The sequence below is a fragment of the Miniopterus schreibersii genome (genome assembly GCF_964146895.1).
Source record: "Miniopterus schreibersii genome assembly, chromosome: X".
NCBI classification, from domain to species: Eukaryota; Metazoa; Chordata; class Mammalia; order Chiroptera; family Miniopteridae; genus Miniopterus; species Miniopterus schreibersii.
This window is the reverse complement of record NC_138104.1, coordinates 22,309,881-22,336,363: the sequence shown is the minus strand read 5'-3', so window position 1 is coordinate 22,336,363 and position 26,483 is coordinate 22,309,881. Positions and strand designations below refer to the sequence as shown.

The window sequence follows — 26,483 nt, the reverse complement described above, 5'->3', positions numbered from 1 at the left end:
AAGTGAATGTGTGGAAAGGCAGAAAAGAGAGGGGTTAAAGAGATTCCATGTCTTTCATGGTTGGACATGGAAACTTCTGTGGGGAAGATAGGGTAAATTGCCACACAGACCAAATAAAAATAACAACCCCAGTATATATTACCAGACAAAAATCTTGGGAAGATTGTAAAAGACATCCTTGTGGTGGAGATAGGAGAAGGCAAAGAGAATTTCCAATTAGGATCAGAGGCTGAGGCCCTCAGCAGCTGTGAGATGATATAGGAGACTTCAGAGTGTGTCCCGCCGTAGTGAAGGAGGTTGTTGAGAGAAGAAAATGGCAATGGAGGTGGAGACTTGGAGTTGAGGAATGAACAACAGTGCCAGGTCTTCAGGAAGCTCAGGTATCCTCAGAACCCACCTGAATTTGCTATCATCTCTGTTTTCCATGGTACACTGGACTATGCTACCTTCAGTAAATATGCAAATATTTCACATCTGTCACATTGGATTTATTCATCCTTATGTAATAATGTTTTTTTATACTGTTCTGATTCTCTGCCTTTTGAAAGGATTTTCTGAAATTCACTGTAGTGTGTATGTGATGTTTGGAGGGTTGGATGAGGGAGTAGTAGCAGGTGGGGAAAGATATTCCCGCTCCCCCACAATGCTTCTTTTGGCAGGTTTTCCCCAAGAAAGAGCAGCTGAGTCCTTGCATCTTGTGGCAGCTGGTGTACCCAGCACTGAGTTCATCGGAGCTGAAGGCAGCCTGGCCTCTTCTCATGGGCAGCACCCACCCATGCTAAGGTCCTGCAGCGGTGGTGGTGTGAGGTGAGTAATGGATTCCAGGGTAGGGAGTTAGGGATCTCTAAGTCCAGGTAAATGCCACCTTTTCACCAGAGCTCCCAACTTTAAAGGCACTGACTAGGCCTCATCAGCTAGACCCCAAGGCATGGCCCCTTCTTTCTGGGGAATTGTGCCCAGTATAGCTGCCCTTTATCTCTTCATTCCTCCATTTCTAATATGAGAATGACAGTCTTGACCTACATCCTACGGGGAGTGGGAGAAACACACTCACAGTCACTGCCAAGTCCTTCACTAATGTCAAGCTCCATCTGAGAGCTTTAGTATAACACAGACCTGCTTCCCATCAAGCTGTCATTTCTTTTCCCCCTGCTTTCCTGATGCTAAAGTGGTATTTCAGCCACATGCCACAAATTTACCAATTGGTTCCTATAAATTCTACTACCTCAAAACCTTAATTTCACCTGCTTATTTAAAGTGTAACCCCAACCCAATCATCCTAGGTTCTTAACTTAAATCTTCCAGAAACTTCTTTCAGCCTTCCCACCCAACCGGGGAATATTTCCTTCCCCAACTCTCCAAGAACACTCGAGTCTAGCATGTAGTGCAGCTCTTGTTTCTTTACTGCTTGAAATCATTCTTGCATGGTTTTTGCAGTATTCATCTTGACAGGTAAACTAGACTTTAAGCTCTTCAAGAGTAGGGACTAGGTCTCACAGGTTTCTAGTGTCTTTCACAAGTGCCTGATAGCTCCCCAGCAGCTTTTCAATTTGGGTCTCTCTCTCTTCCTCTCTACTTTCAGGTTTCTTGGCCTGTCTGATCATCTCTCTGTCTCTTAGCCTCTCAAGCAGCTGCTATAGCTTCCTTTGTTGACTTCTCCATCTGGCCTTCTTTTGCTATACACTGCAGTCCAGACACCTGTTTGTATCTTACTGTCCCTCTGCCTCTCTATCTGGTCTTCTGTCTGTCTCTTTGTCAGTTACTTAAACATCTCTCATGTAGCCTAAGTCAAAACAAACAACCAAAATAAAAATTAAAAAAACACATCCAAGAGAAAAACAAACTAAACAAAAACAAACAAGGAATATTCAATCTAATTCCCTTTCAAACTGAGCCTGTCCTGGCCCTACAGGACAAAGGAAAACTGCAGCTCAGCAACAGGTGTTTATGTGATGCCTTCTCGTGAAGGCGAAGCTCCAGAGTTTCAGCTGTGAAATTAAAGGTATGAAATTACAGCCTTGCCGATACTGATGCATTCAACTTTCTAGAGATGCTCTGCTAGAGGATCCTTTATAGACCTTGAACAACAGAAGGTAACTAGAACTGGCTAAACTAAGAAGCAAGCTCATGGGTCTTTCCTGGGTGTTCTATGACAGCTGCAATAATGACTTGTATTTATTGAGTAGCTACTGTTGCCAACACTACACGAGGCATTTTACTTGTGTGAGACAATTTGATTCTACAGTAACTTTGCAAGGTAGTATGTTTTTCTAATAGTTACTGTATTTGTTTCTGATTATAAAAGTGATACTATCTCAAGGTACCTATTATTATCATCACTGTTTTACCCATGAGGAGACAGAAGTTGAGAGTTGCTATGTAACTTGCCTGTAAGTGGACACATGGAACTTTGGGAAGAGATACTTCCTAGATAATTTCTCAGAATCACAAATTATTTGAATATCCTTCAGTGCTCATACACACCCTCACAAGCACACTCACATACTCGTACATTCACACAATATTTGCTTCTTGACTCACACTTAATTTTCACACTGGGCACATTCATAGTGATAATCTCACTTATCCCCCACCATCACACAATCATATTTACAAACCCACTACGTACAGGAACATTCTTACTGCCACACATTGATACATACATTTATACATCCATATTTTCATACTGACACACACTTACTCTTGCCATACACCCACTCTCATATTCTCACTCACACCTTTATGTTTTCTTATATTCTGATACACATTCACACTTTCACATTCACATGCACACAGATGAAAGAATCACCCTTAAGCCTAAAATTTCTACACAATTACATACATTCTATGCACAAATTGACTTTCCTCTGTTTGTTTCTCATAGATATATACACAATTTCTGTCACTCCAATGTATTTGCAGTATCACTATTTATTCCTCACATTCACACATATAAACAACTTATAACCCATCACAGCAATACACACATATGCATGCCTACTCATATGTTCCCATTTATACATGCTCACACCATAAAAACAATCTCTCCCATTTAAGCTTTAATACTTTCTAGAGTTCTTACACTCAGAGTTACATGCTCTTATATAATCAATACTGGCACAATCTCCCTATCCTGTCATATTCACACATAATCAGGCTTACACATGGAAACACACTTATTTTGATACATATCCACATTCACACACTCACTTTCCCACTGAAGCATAATTGCACTCTTCACCAAGCTCATCAAATATAATCACAAACACATTCACTTTCATAAATTCAGCCATTTTCACTGACAATGTCACTCTACTCTCTCAATCATACACATACACACAGCTGCAGTCACCTTGACATACACTAACATGTACATACATATGCACACTCACATTCAATACTCACAAAATTTAACAGGAACACATAGTCACACTGCACACCTAGGGTTATATTCTTACATTTTCACAGAATACTTACATTCTCACATTTTCACATATTCTCACATTCACAACTGCACACTCAAAATCATACCCTTCCACACATCCCCATGGACACACAGCCATACTCTCTGACACTCATGTCCATTCACAGTACACTCTCTCATACACCAACTCCCATTCATACATCACACATATTTGCACTAGTACAATCACACTTCCCACACACTCACATTCTTACACATCCCCACTCTCACATTGATACACCCTCACTCACATTGCTATACACATTCTTACCAGTACACATGTAGTGACATAGTCACTGACTGCATTCACTTTGACAAACACCACACCAACCTACACAATTCACACTGTCACAGTCAATTTACAAGAATACACATATGAATCACACAGAGGCAGTGACTGATTCCACATAGACTGACCCTCGCTCAGACTCACAGTCATCCTGTCATATCCTTCCTTACACTGACTGATACATTTGCTCACACTGACCCACATGCCCACACGGTCATTGATGCATAAATCACTGACTCTCACTTGGCACATTCCCCTGAATTTCCATTGACTCTTACCTGGACTCTCAGATGGACACATTGACACTGATACATACTCACATTGACACTAACCTACATTTCCTCAACTGAGATGATCCCATTGACCCATATCTACTCACATTGGTTCAAAAATGCTTATAGCAACCCACACTCTCATGCACACACCCATACATACTTTGCCAAACTCTTATACATGCCTTACACTGATAATTGTCACATTCACACCTTCATACACTGCAACACACCCAATTGCAAGTAATAGTTTATAATCATAGCTGTCATTCGTTTTTCCTACTTGCTACTACTACTCTTTTCACCCCTGCCAAAAGGTTTTCCAGCAACCTGTGGCCAAAGAAAGAATGTTGCTCTCAGCCAGGGTGCTAATGGGACCTAGATCTTTCCAGAGCAGAAAGGAGTGGAATTTATGTCTAGGATTAAAAAGAGAAAGCTCAAACAAACAGATCAAATTTTAGATTCTTTTGCTAGTTTCCTTTTACAGAAATCATCTCTAGTAGAACCTTACCCAGTCCAACCCAAAAGAGGTTGGGATTTAGATGTTTATTGCTTTTTTTAGGAGTCTATGGCTAAACTTGATACCTTATTTCTCTTCCAAGGGGAAGGCAAGGTGAAGAATGTGTTTCTTTATGCATTCAGTGTTTTCCTATACTAAAGTGTGTGCCCCAATTTTATGTTCGTGGTCTGAAATTGCCGGTGGATTGGACACGTGGAAAGGGCAGCCTTGTTCCAATCAGGCACCACTGGTCTCGCCAGGTCTATTTTTAACCCATTAACCCAGGAACATGGTATTCAAGAAAGAGAAAGAAAAGGTTAATGAGTTAGCAGGATGATAAAATAAATTCTATTGTGTGTGTGAATGTGCATCCATAGACCCCACTGGAATTTCAACAGCTGTTACTAAGAAGTTAACAGAAAATTTCTCAATAAGCATGGATAAAGACAAGCTAAAGAAACTTCCTTGCATGCCAGACAGACTATAGATTTCCTTGTAAGAGGATAAAAAGGAAGCACAAAACCCGGGAGGAAGTGACCCAGTAGACCAGAAACCTGGTGCCGGAGCCATGTGCCCTCTCAGTTCCCTAACCAGAGATTTGGAAACATGAAAGCACCTTGTAGCAATCTCCCTAGCCTACAGCTTCTCCTGCTGGAGTCTCTCTGGTGTACAAATGAGTGCAAAATATGACTAAGCTGCAATTTGATATGGGTTCTCACACACTATGGGGAAAAACCTATACTGTGGAATACCACCTACCACCCCAAACACCTGCCATTGGATTGAAAACTTCTTTGATACCACATCATCTTACTTATCTTGGATTTCCCATGCCTATTATAATGTTGGACCCAATGCAGCTACTTGTAAAGCTCATTTAAGAAACTGAAAGTGGTGTGTGGACAGCAACACATTGCCAGGACAGGTCCAGTGCCTCTCTTTCTCTATCCTAGAATTCCAATGACATTACCAGATTAGATGGAAGATCTTCAATAGGTCTCACATAACGCTAGGCCCAGAGGGAGATTCAGATGAGCGAAAGAAACAATCTGCCCTTAAGTTATTTCATTTAAGTGGGAAAGATGAAGTCACTATGAAATAGCAGAACAAGGCAACCATCTTGAAGCTTGGGATTAGAAGAATCTTTATGATGTAATTCAGTGGTCTTCAGACTCCAAAGGCTTTGAGGGCCCATGAGTGATTGAGAATAGCAGTCAGGATATAAGGAAATCACTTCCCAAAGCAAACCTCCTTGTAGACATCTTGCTCAGCACAGAGCTGTACCATCTTTCCAGAAGATTGTGTAAAAGAGCTCCTTGTCACTGGGCCTAAGGTAGAGGAACAAAAATGAGCTATATACATTGATGGAAATTTTGTACCACCTCCACCAGGAGACAGTTTTAGAGAGTAGCTTGGCCAATTACATTTGGTAGTTTCTGTTGGTATACCAAGATTCACCAAAAGTAATTTATATAATTTACAGGACAGGCTGAATTTTAGGAAGGGAAAAATGCATATGCCTGAATTCACATTAATGCAGTGAAAAGCTGTGAGGAGACCCACCCCTTTGCAATTATGTGATATTTTATACTTTTAAAAACATTTAATAACCCATTCATCCATTATGATAGAGACATTAAGAACACCACCTCTGAAGTCAGTAGACCAGCATTAAAATCCCAGTTTAACCACTTCTTAGCTATGTAACCTTGTTTGAGTCAATTACTTATCCCCCTTAGTCTTCAGTTTCCTCATATGTAAAGTAAGAGTGACACTAATAACATCTACTTCATTGAGTTGTAATGAGGATGAAATGAGATAATCTATGAAAGTATTTACCACAATGTCTAGCTTATAGTAAGTGTTCTACAAATTATAGATCTTAGTGTTATCCTTATCACAACCCTTTGAGGTAGGCATCTTCAAAGGGACAGAACCTTATAACAGAGAAACAGTATGGTTCTTTGAAGCCAAAGACCCCATTTTCATAGCACTTGTTGCCTGCTTTCCTTTAAGTCTTTATTTCTTCTTAACCAAAAGCTAAGAGTCAGTGCTCATTCCTACTTAAGAAGATGAGCTAAAAACAGAATTAACCCATGGAGTTTCCTCAATTCCTTTTCATTTTAGGTCACATTTCTCTGACCATTGCAGCAATGTTTCTTGTTAATTCAAACATCCCCTCTAATTCTCCAACTCTCCTCTTGAAATAGTGAGGTTCTCACTGTTGTCACCTTCATTTTCTGGCACAGAAACTTGGGAGAGGAGGAATTGAAGAGACTCCTGATGCTGGTAGAGGCAGAGGTACTATTCACCTTCAAAAGTCGAGGCATGCTGTGTGGTTCTGTTCATGCTGCTAGAGTAATACCAAATGTTCAGAGTTTGGGACATGCATTATGAAATGGTTCAATGGAGAGCTGGATACATGGGCTGAAAATAATAAACTGTCCAGTTGCATCTTACTCCCATGCTGATGGACTCCAAATTAATATCATAATGCCTAATAAACATGTTAGAACTGCTGCTACTGTATTTGTAATTGTTGTCTTAACATTGCTATATCTATTGACAGGAATAGATTTAGCTAGAGATATATATTTTTTCCACCACATGCGAATTGACATTTCCCTCAGCTTTTCATTACCTGCAAGGTAGTGTAATACCTCTCAAAGACAAGATGTTTAGATACATATTTGTTTTGCTTCCCACTAGATATTCCTAGTTTAATTTTTACCGAGATATCAAATGTCATTGTGTTTATTTTCTCTTCTTTGTATATTGACTTATACAAAATTTACATATTCCCAGTCCATTTTGCAGTTATTTAGTCTTTGTAGAATTTTTATGCTTGTTTGTTGAGTCTATGAATTTTCTATAAAACTTATAAGTGCAGTTCTGTTGGCCAAAACCAGAATAATGTGCTCTTATTATACTCTTGGGAATATGATTATATTACTGGTGATCCAATGACTGCTAATACAAAGGGCATCCAACATAATCATATTTGTTATCATCACACTGGCTTCATTTGTTGTTTTTTTAATCACCATTTTAAGCTAGTTGTTTATGCTCATTTTAAAAATCCCCACAAAAATACAAACAAACCGAAACTGAGGCACTGTTCTGTTTGAAACAAAACAAAAATTAAAAGCTATACTGGGGATGTAATGTGCAGCATGGTAACTATAGTTGATAATACTGTATTGTATAATTGATATTTGCTAAGAGAGAGTAGATCTTAGGTGTTCTCACTATACCAAAACAAAACAACAAAAAAAGAAAGGTAACAATGTGAGGTGATGGATGTGTGAATTAACTTGATTGTGGAAATCATTTTGCAGTGTATACAAATATCAAACCATCACATTATATACCTTATATATAATTTTTATTTGTCAATTTTACCTCAGTAAAGCTGGAAATCTCCTAAAGACTAAAAAATACCCCAAAAAACCTTTAGGCCTACCAAACTCCTGTGAGGCTCTTAGGATAGAAATATATTTCAACCCAGATCTCCATTTAGAGTCATGACAGCAGTTCATCCCACTAAGCCTAGCATCCTTTCCATCTTTGGCAAACATCCAAAATAGAGGCCCTTCTTGAAATTTAGTTTTTCCTGTCTTTCTATTCCCATACTGCCTGTGCTTTGTCGCTCCTGGTTCATTTTCTCAGTGTTGTCTTTTCAAAATTACTTTCATGTTGCTATGTGGAACATCCCACTTCATGAGGGAAAAGTTCCCCAAGTCTTCAGCCTTAGACATCTGCTGCATTGTCATCTGAATAATAGTTCTGAAATTCAAAGCTAATCTTACCATTCTACTACTTGAAACCTCTTCATCTAGGCAAGAAGTGTCTAAACCTCAAAGAAAGGCATACAAGACCCTTCTTCATTTGATCTGTACAGATCTTATATTTTTCCATCCCTTCTCTTTGTTATAGTGACACCAATTTTCTGAAGTTCCTCTAATACATTACGTTGTCTATAATCTCCTCTGGGCCCTAACAACTGTTGTTCCTTGCACCTGACAAGGAACCTGTCTATAATCTCCTGTGGGCCCTAACAACTGTTGCCCTTCCCCTGGTTAGGTTACTTGTTCTTTTTGTTGTTGTCATTTTGTTTTTTTAATTCTACTTAAGTGTACTTCTCCTGTAAAGTCTCCTTCCTCGGGCTGTTAAGAGTTCCTTTCCCTATCCTTTAGTAGCAACCTGTTGTCATCTTTTCATTGAGCTATCATGACCAAAATTTATTACATTTTAAATCTCTTCAAGGACAGGAACTGTACCTTGTTTATTGCCCACCTTAGAACCTGGTAAGCTCCTACTCATCTTCCAATACCTTGCTCAAGTTCTGTATCCTCTGACTCCTCTGGGCAGCATTAACTGCCCTTCTTCTGCTGCCCTTCCAGAGCATTCTCAGTCTTTCTAAGAACAAACTAGACACTGTGTAAATGCTAAATGAGTGAATTTATGAAGGTTTAATGATTTCCTCAAGGTCACATAATAAGCCAGCAGTGCAGCTGGAATTAGCTATTCTTCTTTTGTGAGAGACAATTCTTTGGTTTTATAAAAGACCTACTAACTAAAATTCAAGACCCTCCACCCAGATTAAAAGTGCATAGCAAGATGCAACTTAGTTCCTCCAAGAAAAGCGATTTCTTTTAAGAGAAAGCAAGGAATTTCTTTTCCCAAGTGTCCTGTTCTTAATACAGTTCCTCAAAAGAGGTCTGCCTTGCTCATATATGGATATAGCTATAGAAAATGCTTTGTGTCAAGCCATATTGATCCTTCTTTTGTAGTTCATCAAGAGCAAGTATTTTTGTTTTTTTAAAAAAGTTTTGTATGTGTTACTTTCTTCCAGAGTTTAGTGAGATCTGTTCTCTTTACATAACACCGGCATCACTTAGTTCAACAGAAATGCGAACAAGCTAAAAAAATGCACACAAATCTACCATGCTTGGGGTATTTGTTGGTTAAAATACACTGTTGAATAATGGCTTACACCAACCTAGTGCTTTCCACTTTTCAAATACTGGTGAACTCCTACTCATCCTTCAACAACCTGCTCAAGTGCTATATCTTCTGATCCCCCTGGGAACATTAAATAACTTTCATGCTCTGTCTCTCCAAAGCATCTTATGCCTACCTAGGTTGCATCACATTCTCTATTGTGTGTATACATGCCTGCCATTCTCACTGAACTATGAGCTCTTAGAAGACAGGAACTAGACTTTATTCATCTCTCTTTGTATGTGATCTGTACCTGACATAATACCTAGTATATATGAATGTTAGTAGCATGGAAATGGAAGGCAAAACAATGATGTTCTTTGGAAGGATATTAAACAATTGTGTAATGTATGAAGGTATGATCATTGGCACAGATTTCTCATACAATAGGATGGCAATCAGTTAATGAGAGCCTTGCCCTCTTCTGAACTGCTGCAGTCCTCTATTTTCTGCACACTTAGTTTTGCAATATACATGCCCTTACTTATTTTGTAGTTATGTTTTTATCTATGTATTTATTATACATTTTAGATGGCAGCCAAGGATAAAACCCACTGCTCAAACATGTAGCCTCACTCAGGGCTGGGTGTTTAGTTCTTTACTCCTAACACTTTGAATGGTGCCTAGCACATAAACTTAAATAAATATTTGTTGTTTGAATAAATGAATAAGTGCACAGATGGGTTTCTTACAGTTACTATCTGGCCCCTCAAAGGGTAGTAGGTCATGGTTTTGGTCTCAGGGTTCTTTGAAATAAAAGTCAACCAGAAATCAACAAGAAGATTGCATGTGATTAGTTTACTTTCCTTTAAAAAGCTATGTTAGGCTGATACAAGATCTTTTCATTTTTTTATACAGCTGTGTAACCTACAGACCCTTATTATTAAGCTGGGCAGAAGAATATAGAGTATGTCTGGGTGACCTGCTAAAGGCCTCGCAGCTGGCTGGTGGCTGGCAGACATGATTGTGAGTGCAAGGAATGTATCAGGCTCAATCTCAAAGGAGAAAGAATACTCTGGCCCTGGTTGAGTGGCTCAGTTGGTTGGAGCATCGTCTCATACACCAAAAGATTGAGAGTTCGATTCCTGGTTAAGGCACATACCTAGGTTGCGGGTTCAATCCCTGGTGGTAGCCATATGGGAACAACCGATCAATGTTTCTCTCTCAAATTGATACAAAATAATATATCCTCATCCTCCCAGTGTTTCTCAGTGGTTAGAGTGTAAACCTGTGCACCAGAGGGTTGCTGGTTTGATTCCTGATCAAAGGCATGTACCTGGATTGCAGGTTTGATCTCCGGCCCTGGTTGGGGCACATTTGGGAGGCAACCAATGAATGTGTCTCTCAAGTTGATGTTTCTCTTTCTCTAGATTTCTCTCCCTCTCCCCCTCCTTTTCCCTCCCCCCTTCAACTTTCTCTAAAAAAAAAAAAAAAATCAGTGGAAAAAATATCCTCTGGTGAGGATTTAAAAAATACTCTGAGATGAACATCATTTGCAGAGTTATATATATATTTTATTATAAACACCAAGTTTTCTTCCCCTTTTTCTCCCCCAAATTTTTGTTAGGATGTGTTGTAAGCTATAGTCTACAGGAATAATTTGGGAACTACTAACTGATTCCCCCTCAGGCCTACTGATTTTAGATGTTTGCTCCAAACTTTGCTTCTGCTTTATCTACCATTTTTCTATCAGAATACTATATCTTGAGGAGAGGGCTGAGCTCTCTGATTTCAGCCTTCCAAGGGCCACAGAAAGATTTAGGCACATGGTACTCTTTTTTGTGTGTGTATATGAGCACTGGGGAAGCAAAGTAAATTTTGTGCTGGAGAGGGATCTGCTCTAACATGAACCAATGATAAGCCATATCTTATATAAGTGCACAGTGGCAGCTGCAACCAGGTAAGTAGAGTAATGGGAAGCAAAGGGAATGCCCTATTTGGTGGATACAACAGCTTGCAAATGAAGATTTGTGTAAGTTGTACAGAGGAAAGCCATGAGAAAGCCAACATGCTCTGTTGTGAGGTCATCCTTCAGATTTGGCTTTTGGTTTCTAGAAGAATTTTCTTTGGGAGGAATATAATCTTTTCTTAGACCCATGGCCAGTTTTCTTTAAAACACAAAAATTTGTCTTCAGTGGAGGTAGGAAGTGGGGAAATTCCTACAACTAAAGTGTGGCCAGCTGACTGTTTATCCTCTAACATTTGGGAAGAGGAATATATGGAAAGTAAATCTTGTGATGTCCATTCTTCCTTCAGTATTTGAGAGAACACCCCCCCCTTTTTTTTTCTTCATAGATAGTATTTCCTCTTCCTTAGCCATAATCCTCAGATAAGATGCTGACATGTATGGCCAGCCCTTTTAAAATGTAAGCATGTGAACTTAGGTCAAGGAACAACAGCTTGGGAAAGAGTTGTTGCATTTTATGCTGGTTCAAATTCTTTGATCTCTAGTTCTGGCAAGTTGCCTTTTTTTGGTGAAATATGAACATTGCTAAATTGATCTAAATTCCTGGTTTAGAAATAATACCAAGGTCTCAATTGACCCCATGTAGCTCTTCTATTCAGACATGCAGGGAGCACCTTCCATGTAGAAAGCTTATTTTGGTACAGACAAATTGGGACTACAGCAAGGACCTAGAATGATGAGCCATGACACACAGGTGGGAAGACAATGTCTAGGCATCTATATAGTATACAGAAAGCCATAAAAATTACTGGACTTGAAATTTTAGTCTTGGATTTGAAGAAATTTGTGGCTCTTTCGCTGGAGTGGGTAGGGGAAGGGTATAACTATCACCCATGTATAGTAACAGAGAGCAACTGGAACTCCAGAGACTCAAGATGTTGGTTTACCATATCCTGCTCTCTTAGGCTGTTAATCTGTATCTATTTTTTTTCTGTCCTAATGCTTTCTAGGATACTACATTCTGCTTGAGAGCTAGGAAACGTTTTATTACTAGATTTTACTTCCTTTACTTTTTCCCACACATTTCTTTGAAACACCTTTTAAGGTAGTTACTTTTTCATGCTTAAAATTTTTTCTACCTCTGTTCTTTATGCATTTTCTTTTCTTTTCTTAGAATCATCAGTGTTGGAAATGCAAAGCTGAAAGCTGTAATAATGAATCAATTTGCTAACATAAATACACATCAGATGGTCATTAGCATTTTCTTGGCATTATCTCATGTAGCCTACACAATAAATAATAAAGTATGGTGCTGCATACATTTATAAGCTTAAGAAGCAACTGGAAAAAGAATGAATTGTCTCACATAATATATGCAGTATATGAGGTCTGGATGCTGGGGTATACCTATCAATTTCCTTGTTTGCAACCTGTCATTGAAATTTGCAGCTATAATATGCTGGCTTATTGGATTCAATTAATGTCAAGTTCATGCTCAAAACAAATGAAATAACTCATAAATATGTTAGCAGAGAATAAGACTACAGCAGAACATACCTCATTCTCTTGCGTGTATGAGAGAGAACATGAATTTATTCTATGTGAGTATGCTTGTATGTGTGTCAGTAATCTTTTGCAGGATCTAAGATTGAAACTAGGCAGCTGTAAAAAGAGCTAGTTGCCTCCCTTGCTTGTCTGGCTGCTTTTGTAAATCTGCCTAACAAGTAGCTCAGCTCCTCCTGATCAAATGATCTTAGAAATGGCTTCCCTCCATTACACACTGTAATGGTATCTCCCAGGCAAGGCTCTCTGAAACAGCACACCCCTGTCTCTGATAGCAGAGTTCCCTTGGTGAATGCCCCAGAACAGACAAGCTCCAAAACAAGGCCGTCTAAGAATTGGTATTACCGGCCAAGGAAACCTGTTGAAATCTGTCAGTAAATCACCTAGCCTTGGGTCTTTGGATGAGAAAAGCAACTAAAATCAGTAAGTACCATCCTGAAGTGGGTTGAAGCAAAAAAGCTAGAAGTGTCATATGCATATTTTGGGAGGATAAAAGTGTATATATGAAGTGTGGGTGTATTTGTGGGTTTACTTGGATACACATTGTATTGGTGTAGTGGAAAGGGAATTGAGAAGAGTTTGAGATTTTAGTCTGTTTTTTCACTTATTTTGTGACCCTAGGTAAGCCACTTAATCTTTATACTCTGTTAATTCCTCATGTGGAAAATAAGGATGCTACTTCTTTCTTCACATGCTGGTGTCTGTCTCAAATAAGAGCAAGACATAGAAGCTCTTTGGGTATTACAAAGTCTTACAGTAAAAAATGAGGTGTTGATAATCAAATGATAGCTGGTTTCTATATCATGCCCAATATCTTGGCAGTTAGACTAGTGCCCATATCTCCAAACATGACTTTTTGTCTCAGACCTGCTTTGAGTAGGCATATAGACTTGTACAACATTATGAAAAATGTACTCAGAGCTACATAGTGCATAGAATGTATAGAGTTCAGTTTCATCACCTCACATGTGTATTTAATGTCTACTGGGAACAAAGCACTATATTAGGCAGTATGAAAGCATACAGTTATGACTGAGGGAGACTTACCCTCAAGGAGCTTATGATCTAGTGAGGGGAATGACATGTATAATGACTATGTGCAATTTGAAACAAGATGATAGAAATTCTCAGTCGGGCCCATCTGTCTGGCTAAAGTTAGTGGTTGGCCTGTCTCTTGTCCACCCAGTCTGGGAATGGGAGTATGGGTTTGGAGCTGCTGGGAGACCCATATTAAGCTTTTCTCTTTCCTGTAAAGTAAGATGAATGCTCTTTCTCTCCTCTTTGGCATCCTAGCATATTATGGGAATTAATGTCTGAAAAGTCACTAAAGATCTTCAGGTGCAAGTTGCTGTAGAAATGCAACACAATGTATAATCTTTCTTTTAAATCATAGTACATTGTCCCTCTTGTGGAAGGCTAGATGATTTCTTTTCTTTTCTTTTTTGGCAATTAAAACCAGTCCACTACATCTTCTTACATTGTCAGTCATAAGTGTCTGAGCCAGTTGGTTCAGTTGATAATAATGTGTCCAAGATAAAGTGGGTTTAATATTAGTGTAGGCTAGTTAGCAAAGTAGAGTTTGTTTCCCAGTCCCAGACAATACCTGGAAGCTCAGGTAGCCATCTTGAAAACATGTGCTTTTATTTATAGGGAGCTCAGGAAAGAGCCAGCAGGTAACTCTTAGATCCTTTTTTCCAGCCACCAAAGTACAATTCATTCTGATAGTAAAAGCAACAACCTCATTCTCAAATACACAAAAAAAAATCTCAGTGTTGATATTATTGGCTGACTTTAAATCTATGCTTACTTGATACCTCAAAGTCTGGAAGTTCTCATTAAAACTTCAATTTGTCTTGATATATAGAGCTAATTCTTGCTATAAAGATTTCTCAAATTGTAGAAATTTGAAATACTCTTATGTTTTATTACTCTTTTTTAATTTAGTGAGAGTTTTTTTACTTGTTTATTTCAATTTTGAGATCTTAAAATTCATCTTCTTTTCTATGTGCTCCTGTCAGTTTGGCAGTCATCTCATAAACTCAAAATGTCTTGCAACTCCATCCTTCATGTAGGTATCTCAGAAACATTAGGAAGTTCACCTTGGAAATTTCCCCTAGGCTGCATCTCATTCCTCAATTAGATCCTCTAGTTTGATATGAAAAGGATATTAAGAAACATTGGTGTGCTCACCAATTTATAGTAATAACTTTGTGTGGCTGGTGGTTTTGAAACTTTACTTCTGGGTTTATTAGATCATGGCTGTGCATCTGCTGGTCTGGGCTTCTGTTTCTGAAAGGAGGCCACTATTAGTTTGTTTCTCATTGGGAATATATGTAAATAAACAGTTATTTAGATTCTGAAAGCAGACAGGATAATACAGACTTGTTGGTTGTCTCTTATGGCATCAGATATGATGAAAATATTTGTTTCATTTGTTTATGGCTTAATAGATGGCCTTGAAAGTTGTAGGGCCAGTATTTCTAGATTCTCACCCTTCACACACCTGGGTAGAATACCTGTGGTAAATGGGTATGATTGGTATTTTTGGTTGCATCCAATTCAACATGTATGCAAAAGTATGAATTTTGACCACATTAGGGAGAGTACAATTGATTACCTATCTTTCCCCTTGGCTCCTGAAACATGCAAGTTGGTGGCTTTTTTTTAACCTATTGAGCATTCTCTGTCTACTTTGGCACTGCACTGATTAAGAGAATGCATTTTCAAAGAATGATAGAATGATGGCAATTATTTATAATGCCTTATTTCATTTAAAGTCCCATACATCTTGATAAAGGGATTCCTCTATAATGCTTTGCAGTAGACCTCTGTGTCAAAGCCAAGTCAGTGAAGGGCTGTGTGTATGTGTTTGTATATGGGCCTGTGTATGCAAGCCCTCATGCTTTTTGAGGGCAAGGGAGAAGAGAGAGAGTAAAAGGAAGATGAGTGAAGGGAAAAGAAGAGTAATCTTTCTCAGGACTCTGAAAAAGGGATGTTTAGGCTCCTTGGTTATCATGAGACAAGAGGCTCACTTCTTTTTACTGATGAATTTCTATTGTAATTACTAAGCACTGGTGAATTGCATTAAGTCCCAGGGGCTGGATTATAAATATATACAATTAACAGAAGCCATTTAAATTCTCTCTGAAAAACCTAGTATTCAAGTATAAAATCGATTTGTGAACAGATATAACAGTTTTGTTGCTAGTTGTCCATTAAAGTTAGCTGTTTCTTCACAATGGTAAGAGCCAAGTTCTAAAAGTTAAATGAATGGCCTGTGGCTAGATCCAATGTGCCACTCACTTGTAAGTTCCTGTTCTGTTGCAGAAGGGATTGACCGCAGTTAAACTGTAAAGATAAACATTTTTTTAATTGGGTTCCTAGAGAATAATGGTGCTTTTGTACAATTCTTGAAATAGAGTCTACAGCTGCCCCAAACAAAATAGCCTCTTTCAAGATCTTGGAAATAATGACATCATAGTCAGATTGAACCAATAATCCACTAAATAGTATTCTTTGTAGAAAGCTGTCTCAGGGAGGGACCTGCCTTGGTAAGTTGGCATTGTTTACAAACATAACATAATGGAATCCCCCTTTTTTTCTATATTTGTGGAATAGTCAGAGATACCTCCTACCTGGGAAACAAATACATTACCAGTAAGGCTTCTTTACAGGTTCCTACCCATTTCTACATTGGTCTTCTAAAAGTGTGCTTTGAAGCATTATGCTTTGAAGTTGAGTTAATGATAACAAGAGCCTCCTGCCTTATTCTTTTGTCACCAAATCAGAATTGTTTGGCACAATTAGAAGAAGATAAAGATAAGTTGTACCTTGTAAAGAGTAATAAAGAACTGAAGTAATATCAGGATAATTCAAGCAAAACCAAATATGAAATATATGGGTTAAAAGAATGATTATTTGGTTCATGCTACATGTTCCTGGTGTGAAACTGGACAAAGATTCTTCAACTTCATTTTCATGCCTGTAAAAGGTTTATTCCAAATCCTCTTGTAATTTCCTTATGAGTTTAATGAAATTAAAGCAAATTCAGTTTGCTGGGCAGTAGAAACTATGATATATAAGCTGGGTCCTTTGGAGAATGCCTGTGATACGGACCACAGCAAGTGTGTGGGGTTCACATTTTAGTCAGGGATTTCTAGTGCAATATAAGACAGTATAGTATGAGGGTGTTTTTTTTTTTTTTTTTTTTTACAAGTAGCCCTTTTTTCCCCACCTAAAATATACCAGATCAAATAAGGTCAGAATAACCAGGCATCCTGAAAAGAAACAGGGCACTTGCCTTGTGAGTCTCTGGCCAGAGCCCTTAATTTGGAAAAAAGGCCACTTTTGTAGCCATGCACATTTATTAAGAACATTAAATTACATAGGTGCCCTAGAATTTTGACTGGCCCAGACTCTTACATGCCTTATTATGCAAGACCAACTCTGTATACCATTTTAAAGAGGTCATGCATGTTTCTCCAACTTCTTCATCTCAAGTTGAATAATCAGTCATCAGAAAATATGTATCATCTGAATATGGTGGCTCCTCTCTCCTTGAGACATATTTTTCGGAAACCTCTCTTCTAGGTATTTCTACTTAAATCTTCAGTTCTTTTGCAGTAACTTTAAATTTTCACTATTTTTTTAACCAAATTTCATTATCATATAAGCTAAATTTTGTATAACCAAGCTTTATTTAATAATCTCATATTCAGACATTATTTTTGAACCACTAAGTGAAATCATCAACAGCAACAACAACAACAAAATAGTGCTTTGTTTATGGTGGCAAATTCTTCTCAGTGACTAAGTTAAAACCATGAACTTATTCAAAATAGAATAATGCCACTGATGATGTAAGTCTTTAACCCACTTTTATTTTGGAAAAACAGTGTGTTTAGAAGGACCAAAATCCAAGTGCAAAAGGGAATGCAAACCCATTAGCACTATTTTCATATTCTAGTTAAAATATGTAGTAGTGCCAATAGTATCCATGAGTAGGCTTTATCCTTCACATCAGTTACTTTTTATTTTGCTATATACTTTAGTTTCACCTATATAGGAAAATGTGAAACTTATCAAGTTGTTGCTGTTTATGACAAAATATTTAATAGTGAGTATTTTCACTATCATGATCACTGAAGAACAGAATTGTTCTTAATTCTTTAAGATAATGCAAGGCATGACACTTAGAAAAGGAAAGAGATCTCTTGTCCAAATCAAGATCAAGCCAATCATTGTTAGTTGACAGTCATCTATGCAGATGGAGAAGCTATTAATTGATAATCACTTATTCTTAAATATTCACAGGCTGTATATATTTGAGAAAACTTAGAACACAGTAAAATTAAAAATTTTTTCTACATAACATCATGTAACCTAATTAGAGTTCAATAATGAAAATAATAAACATTGTAACAACTAAAGGGCTAAAATAATTATAATAGATTATTTCTCATTATAACAGGTAATGAGATCTTGGTTTAGTTGTTGTTGCTGTACTTAGGTTTATTAATAGTAAATGTTGTTGGAATAAAGTGATGTGGTAAGTTGTGTTTGGAGAGTTCTTATGCTCCTAAATTAGTGCCAGTTAATATTTGATGAATTTACAGAGATTTTGTTGCAACGGAATTTGATTTTCCTTGTATTCAAATGTGAGATTCACTTGAAAGTTACTCTTAACACCTGACTTGCCTGGCAAGTTTTAGGTCCCTAATGAATAACTTGAATTAGAATAGGAAAACAGCTGGAAACACAAACATTTCCTTGGAGAGTTCATGCTTTTTTCATCTCACTTTACCTTCCCAGTGGGATGGCAAAAGAATAATGCAAATGAATAATGAAATTAAGAGCAAATAAGTTTCTAAAACCCAGACTGGTTCTTACAACCATGTTATCCCTGCCAACTTTTTTGTTCCCTGTTCCAGGACATAAAATATGACAAGGAGTAATCTTTTAGTGTCTCTTCCAAAAGTGGTTCTCTCTTTGTAGATCCTCTTTTCTCATGGTGACATTTGGCTCAGCTTTATCTTCTACCCACTATCTGAAAATGGGAAATTGTTTCCTTTATCTGTACACCCTAACTCTGCTGAAACTGACAGGTCTACTAGATTGCTTCTCAGTTCTTTCTCATAAAACAGTAGAGTATATTTTGTAGATCAGGTACACACAGGTAAGAATCAGACACCAAAGGCATACCAATGTCAAAGCAGTCAACAAATCATTATTGCAGGCCATTAAAAATCAATAGCCAAACCTGTGTCAATTCTGGATAGTGAAGAGGTTGTGCTACCCTACTGTGACAATCATCAGGATAGAATTTTTAAAGAATAAGATTGTAAATTGTTGATTCAAATACTTGAGTGTACAGCAGAAAATAAAGTTTCATCATGAGAAAAGGAAAGGACCTAATGTTTTTGTATGTGCATATTGAAAAGCCATTAATCATTGCCTTCACTTTTCTCTTTGGGAAATTCCATTGCTGGTCTTTAGGGAGGCAGTACCTTTTCTTCTAGAAAATAAACAAGTCAAAATGGTCAGTGGATAAGCGAGATCATGTGATATTTTTCTTTCGCTGCCTGGCTTATTTCACTTAGCATAATACTCTCCAGGACCATCCATACTGTCCCAAAGGGTACAAGATTCTTTTTCTTTACAGCTGTGTAGTATTCCATGGTGTAAATGTCCCATAGCTTTTTAATCCACTCATCTACTGATGGGCACTTGGGCTGTTTCCAAATCTTAGCTATTGTAACCTGTGCTCCTATGAACATCGGGGTACATATATCCTTTCTGATGAATGTTTCAGGATTCTTAGGATACATTCCTAGGAGTGGAATCACTGGGTCAAACGGCAGCTCCATTTTTAATTTTTTGAGGAATCTCCACACTGTTTTCCATAGTGGTTGCACCAGTCTGCATTCCCACCAGCAGTGCACTAGGGTTCCCCTTTCTCCACACCCTTGCCAGCACATGTCATTTGTTGATTTGTTGATGGTAGCCATTCTTACAGGTGTGAAGTGATACCTCATTGTGGTTTTAATTTGCATCTCTCTGATGATTATCGACATCTTTAATACTTTAAACAAAAATAAAAAATTTTTTTAAATGGTCAGTGGAAAACCTGACATGACATGAGACCAATATTTTTGTTTTTAAGATATTAGAATCCCCATATTTACTAGTTTGATTTTTGGACCTCTCCTTTCTTAACTCCTGTTTTCTCCTCCTTCTCCTTTAGGAGTTGTGCAATTAGTTGTAACTGAAAATGTCTGACAGTCTGGATAATGAAGAGAAACCCCCAGCTCCCCCACTGAGGATGAATAGTAACAACCGGGATTCTTCGGCACTCAACCACAGCTCCAAACCACTTCCCATGGCCCCTGAAGAGAAGAATAAGAAAGCCAGGCTTCGGTCTATCTTCCCAGGAGGAGGGGATAAAAGTAAAGTATCAGTGGCTGGGCATTGAAAAGGGGCTAGTTTATTCTTTCATTGTCACTTCTTTTTCTTGGGTAGTCATTTCTTGAGCATTAGCTGTTTAGAGCCTGCCTGAAGTTTATGTCTACTTCTTCAGAGGTTGCATTTTGTCAGAAGTTAATGTTTTATTGATGTACTGTGGTTTACAGAAAATATACTTATGTTTTGTTTACCTTTCACATAAAATTGAATCATAGTGTTAAGCCAAGGGAAATCATAGAAATAGTACTGTCTTGAATATATAAAAAGTGACTATCTTCTGATAACTTAGAGGAGCATTTATAGTAATCCTTTCTAAACTGCAAGTTCTCTTTATTGGAAATTGGACTATAGGTGGATTTACTTCTGTATACCATTTTGACAACTGTGAAAATTTTCAACTGAGTATATGGGAGTCAGTTCAAGTCATTTGTTTTCTCTCTCATCTTCTATCAGTTGTCCCCTCACAATCAGCCTTATTTGCACTGGATATCACAACAATATATTATCATTGATCCTTGTGTTGTTCATAATACCACTTGGTGCTTAAATACCATATGCTGACACTTTGTAACACTGGGGGATATAAAATCTCTAGTAAGTAATTGCCAGGTTGCACTAATTAGTGTAAAGTTTAAACATGGCTTCAACAAATATGACTATTGAGACAGAAGAGAGTGGATGAAGTACAGGGACACTGTTATCACACAAAGTTACCAGAAGGGCAAGAAGGGTGATGTCTTTAGAAAAGAAAAGGAACATCCCTGATCCACTTCTTCAAGGTAAGCCAAATGGCTTTATAGGTTGCTTTCACGGTGGTAATGAATCCACAATTTGTAACACAAGGAAAGCTGAAACTCTTTTTAAGGTCAGTATTGTCTCTTGTATACCTACATCACTTAAGAGATGCTTTATCCCCTATGATGTGAGGATGGAAAACATGGAAATGATGTTAAGCATCTATATTAAAGACAAGCAAAAGAATAAGGAAACACTTGCCATATAAGGGATCTGTGACCATGTCAGAGGGATTTTTGAAGACATGTTTTCAGACACTGAAGTGGGTCTAGAAAAAAATCCTGCTAGGAACAAGGGATAGTTTCAGAAACTTATGGAATGCCATGACATGGAGATCAAATTTTATGTTACAGTGGTGCCAAAGAAAGAACCACCAGAGCCTGCAGCTTCTGTGTTATATCTGTCACAATTACAGAAAGCGATTGAAGAAGGGAATTATGTGCCTGTGAAAATCTTTGGTGCTGTTGAGACCACCATGCTTTGGAAACCCTTAAACAATCTTACTTGCCTTTTTGAAGAATAGGAGCCAGATGATGCTGGCATGAGATCAGCAAAAATAGGGAGGTTTACATTTGTGTTTTGTGCCACTACTTCAGGAGACCTCATAGTGAAATCATTACTAATCTACATGAACCCATGCCCAAATTGTCCCAGAGGAAAACACCCAGCCAAGTTTCCAGTATATTTGTGTGCAAACAGAAAAACCAAGATGACTCCTCTCCATATGGAATTGTTTGAAAAGTATTTTCTTATGGAAGTTCAAGGCTATTATTGTTTTTAATCTTGAATCAAAGTCCCCCTGATTTTTTGCAGTCTTTTTGGCACCTCAGATGTACTTGCCAATGTGCATCCTAATGTTAAGGTTGTCCTTATATCTAGTCTCATGTCTCAAATCTTTGAGCCCTTAGGTCAGTGTTTGATCCAGTAATTCAAGAATACTTAATGCCAAATTAATAACATAACTTTGTTGTTCAAAATCTCACAAAGGTTTCTCTGCCTGAGGATCCTAGTGCATGAGATTACTACACCATCACTAATGTTAGTTTTGCGTGTTTTTTTCAATTTCACTTTTATTTATTTAATTTTTAATTTATCTTTATTGTTGAAAGTATTACAAGTGTCCCATTTTCGCCCCATGACCCTTTCCATCTAGCTCCCACCCCTCCTCAGGTCTTCACCCTATTATTGTCTGTATCCATGTGTTATGCATATATACATATAACCTCTTTGGTTAAACTCTTCCTGCACCCCACCCCCTTCCCTCTTCCCTCTGAGATACAACTCTCTGTTGCATGCTTCAATGTCTCTGGGTCTATTTTGTTTGTCAGTTTCATTTGTTCATTAGCTTCTTCTTAAAGAAGACCTTTCAACATTTCATGTAATACTGGTTTGGTGGTGATGAACTCCTTTAGCTTTTTCTTATCTGTGAAGCTCTTTATCTGACCTTCAGTTCTAAATGATAGCTTTGCTGGGTAGAGTAATCTTGGTTGTAGGTTCTTGCTTTTCATCACTTTGAATATTTCTTGCCACTCCCTTCTGGCCTGCAAAGTTTCTGTTGAGAAATCAGCTGGCAGTCATATGGGTACTCCCTTGTGGGTAACTAACTGTTTTTCTTTTGCTGCTTTTAAGGTTCTCTCTTTGTCTTTAACCTTTGGCATTTTAATTATGATGTGTCTTGGTGTGGGCCTCTTTGGGTTCCTCTTGTCTGGGACTCTCTGTGCTTCCTGGACTTGCAAGTCTATTTCTTTTACCAGGTAGGGGACGTTTTCTGTCATTATTATTTCAAATAAGTTGTCAATTTCTTGCTCTCTTTCTTCTCCTTCTTTACCTCATAATGTGAATGTTGGGCTGCTTGAAGTTGTCTCAGAGACTCCTTACACTATCTTAATATTTCTGGATTTTTTTTTCTCTTCTTGTTGGGTGCATTTTGCTTCCTCATTCCAAATTGCTGATTTGATTCTCAGCGTCCTCTACTCTATTGTTGATTCCCTGTAAATTATTCTTCATTTTAGTTAGTGTAGCCTTCATTTCTGATTGGTACTTTATTATGTCATTGGTGATCTCACTAGTTTCCTTAATAGTCTTACTAAGATACTTGAGTATCCTTAAAATCATTGTTTTGAACTCTGTATCTAGTAGCTAGCTTGGCTCCGTTTCATTTAACTTTTTTTTCCTGGAGATTTCTTCTGTTCTTTCCTTCGTGACATGTTTCTTTGCCTTCACATTTTGGCTGCTTCCTGGTGTTTGTTTCTATGTATTAGGTAGAGCTACTATGTGTCCTGGAATTGGTAGAGTGGCTTTGCCTAGTAGGTATCCTGTAGGGTCCAGTGGCTCATCCTCCTCAGTCACCCGAGCTGGGCCTTCTAGGTGCTCCCTTGTGTGTGCTGTGTGCACTGTCCTGTTGTAGTTGAGCCTTGGTTGCTATTGGTGTCACTGGGAGGAATTTACCTCCAGGCCAATAGGCTGTGCTATAATCTTAATAAAAGAGGCATTAGATCGTTTAACAGGGTTTATCATTAGTGTGACCTGAGAGACAATTTGGTTAGATATGGTAAAATATCTTTCAGCAGTTCCTCCTGAAAACAAACAAACAAAAATGGATAAAGAAGAACCTACGAGTGCAGATGAACATTTGTCACAGGAGCAGTCATTGGCTAAAGTTCAATCTGAACCTGTTGACACTAATCCAAGTGATGTAATGCTGCTAGAAGATGACTTTCAGGAAACTTCCAGTACTCCAGAGCTGATTATTATAAATAATGATGAAGATACTTAAGGTCTATGGAACTGGAGCAACAGAAGCAAATATTTTAGATCAAGATTAAAACTTCCCCAAGAAAGTAGGGAAAATTGATACCTTTACAAGTTAAACCTTACCTCTTCAAAGCTTGAGTAATTTAGCAGAATTCTATAAAGATGTGCTCTGATACGTTAAAAAATTATCACATTGGACAAAAAGCAGGACTTAAATCATCAAATATCATTGCTGTACAGTTGATACACTGCCTTTAGATGAAGTTTAAATGATTTAAGTGAGTTCTATAATGTGCTTCTAAGAGTCTTTTGACAACTCCCTAATGGAAAGAAAGCAAACTCAGAAGAGCCTAAATCATGAAGTAGTACCATTTCAATACCAGTACTGGAAAGCTGATAATCTGACTTCAAGAAAGCTTGAATGATTTAATTTGAACTCTACACCAAAGTGATAAGGTGTCTTTAAAAAATACTTGAGAAGACAGAAAGCATCTTCAGAAGAGCCAAAGTCATTAAGTTGTACCACGTAAAATTACTTGATTGATAGGGCTAAAGCCACAAGCAAGTTGTTGCAATTTCAGGATTGGACTTAGATGACTCTGAGACTATGGAAAGTCATGACTTGAAATAACTGTCCACCTCTGTTCATTGCTTCACTGTCACCCCCCTTTTCCACTGCCATAATGAGTGGTACATCTTCATCACCTCTGGAAATCATCTCAGGATCTAAATGGAAACTATGTAGAGCCTGTCATTTTTACTAATTTAAGCTATGTAAACTCTCATTCTTTTTATGTAATGTACTATTGTTATTGTTTTGTTTTACTGTGCAAAAATGTATATGAGGATTTTCAAAGTTCACATGTAACCTTACTTCCCTTACTCTTTTTTTGCCTCTTAAAATCATAATTTCATCAGCTGAATGCTCTTACATTGGGGGTAATTCAAGAATAGGACCCTCATAGGTAGGGGGAGGTGACTGCTTCTATGTTTCTGCCTCTCAGTGACTGATTGGGTTACACAACTGTCAGCCTTGAATGAATGGAAAGAGTACTGAACTTGGGTTCTGATGGCCTGGGTTCAAGCCCACCTCTGTCACTGATTATTGTAATTTTGGGCTAGTCACTTAGTTTATCTGAGTCTCAGTTTTACCATCTGTTAAATGAGGAGAGTAATATCTAACTTATCTCACAAAATATTGTTGATAATCAAATATAATTCTAAATATCAGGATGCTTTTAAAAATGAATTACATAATTTTAAATTTAAGTAAAAGTAACTTTATTAACTATTAAATTTAAAAATAAATTTTATAATTATTAAATGCTTAATAAATTGTGAGGTGTTATGAGATTTGCATCATTATGGACCAAAAAACTAGATTTTAGAATTCTTGTTTCTTTCTTTAAGTAACTTTGTTCCTGACTAGAATTTATGTGTCAGTTATAGAAAATTGAAAAATTGAAATTGCCCATAATTCCATAGGCCAATAATAACTGACTAGGTTGTTATTTTTCTTCCTAATCTTTTGTCTTCTCATCATAGAGAAATTTTTCATCAGTATCAAAAACCTTGGAAAATAAAGACAAGCATATAGAAAAAAAATTAAAATCACCCAGATTCACAAATCTCAGAAACAGTGTTAATATTTTGATGGATTTCTTTTCAGATTTTTTATGGCTATATATAAGGATATTATCACATAGTTGATATCATAATATATACAGTTTTATATCCTGCTTTTTCACTTAAATTTTTTATCATGAATATTTTCCTACATTTAAAAAATTTTTCACAAATATTATTTTTGAAGTGTGTAATATCTCATACAGTGGCAAGAGTGGCATCATGGTTTATTTAACCATTTCCTTTTATTGGATATTTGGGGTCCTTTCCAAATTTTTGATAGAAATAATGTCGCAATGTCTACTTCTTTAATTAAATGAAAATACTTGCATTGGTGACAGCAGAAGTTTTTATTTGTTTTAAGAAGTCTCTTTAATAGATACATTTCCTTCAACAAATGGAACTTTAAGAGACAGGTAGAAAAAAAATAAGAAGTAGTAGGTGTAATTTCAAGATTGACTCTGTCTTTCTTGGAGACTGTTCCAGGAGCTGAATCTTGGTGTTACAGCAAATTAGGAGACACAATTTGCCACCATTTTTCGATACTTCACTATAGGAAAGTTTTCAGAATTTAGATCATTAAGAGGACATACTGAACAAGTGGTTTGTTTTTATTTTATGCACCCTGTGAAGTGTGAGACTGATCAAGTTTCTCTTTTGTTGGCTACTAAAAAGCTTTGAGCCAAATATGTGGCCCATGCATAGCACCTGTCATAGAACATTATGGTATGTATGTGCTTTGTATTAGCTTTCTTCCAGACTCTATTTTATATTCCTATCTTTTTTGTTCCTTTTACTTTCTTATCTATTTTGAATTTATGTTATCATGTTGTATATTTTGTATATTCTTG

At 37.4% G+C, this 26,483-nt stretch overlaps 1 protein-coding gene across 6 annotated transcripts in view; it reads left to right on the top strand.

Annotated features, from left to right (window-relative positions):
• PAK3 (p21 (RAC1) activated kinase 3) overlaps nucleotides 1-26,483 on the top strand; it is a 259,546-nt gene that overhangs the window by 147,730 nt on the left and 85,333 nt on the right. For 4 of the 6 annotated variants that reach the window (XM_081125248.1, XM_081125246.1, XM_081125245.1 and 1 more), the window contains 2 exons: nucleotides 660-807; nucleotides 20,240-20,441. In XM_081125248.1, coding sequence (XP_080981374.1) covers nucleotides 20,267-20,441 — 175 coding nt within the window. In that variant the 5' untranslated portion in view covers nucleotides 660-807; nucleotides 20,240-20,266. The remainder of the gene's footprint in view (nucleotides 1-659; nucleotides 808-20,239; nucleotides 20,442-26,483) is intronic. The other 2 variants (XM_081125247.1, XM_081125244.1) reach the window with 1 other exon arrangement.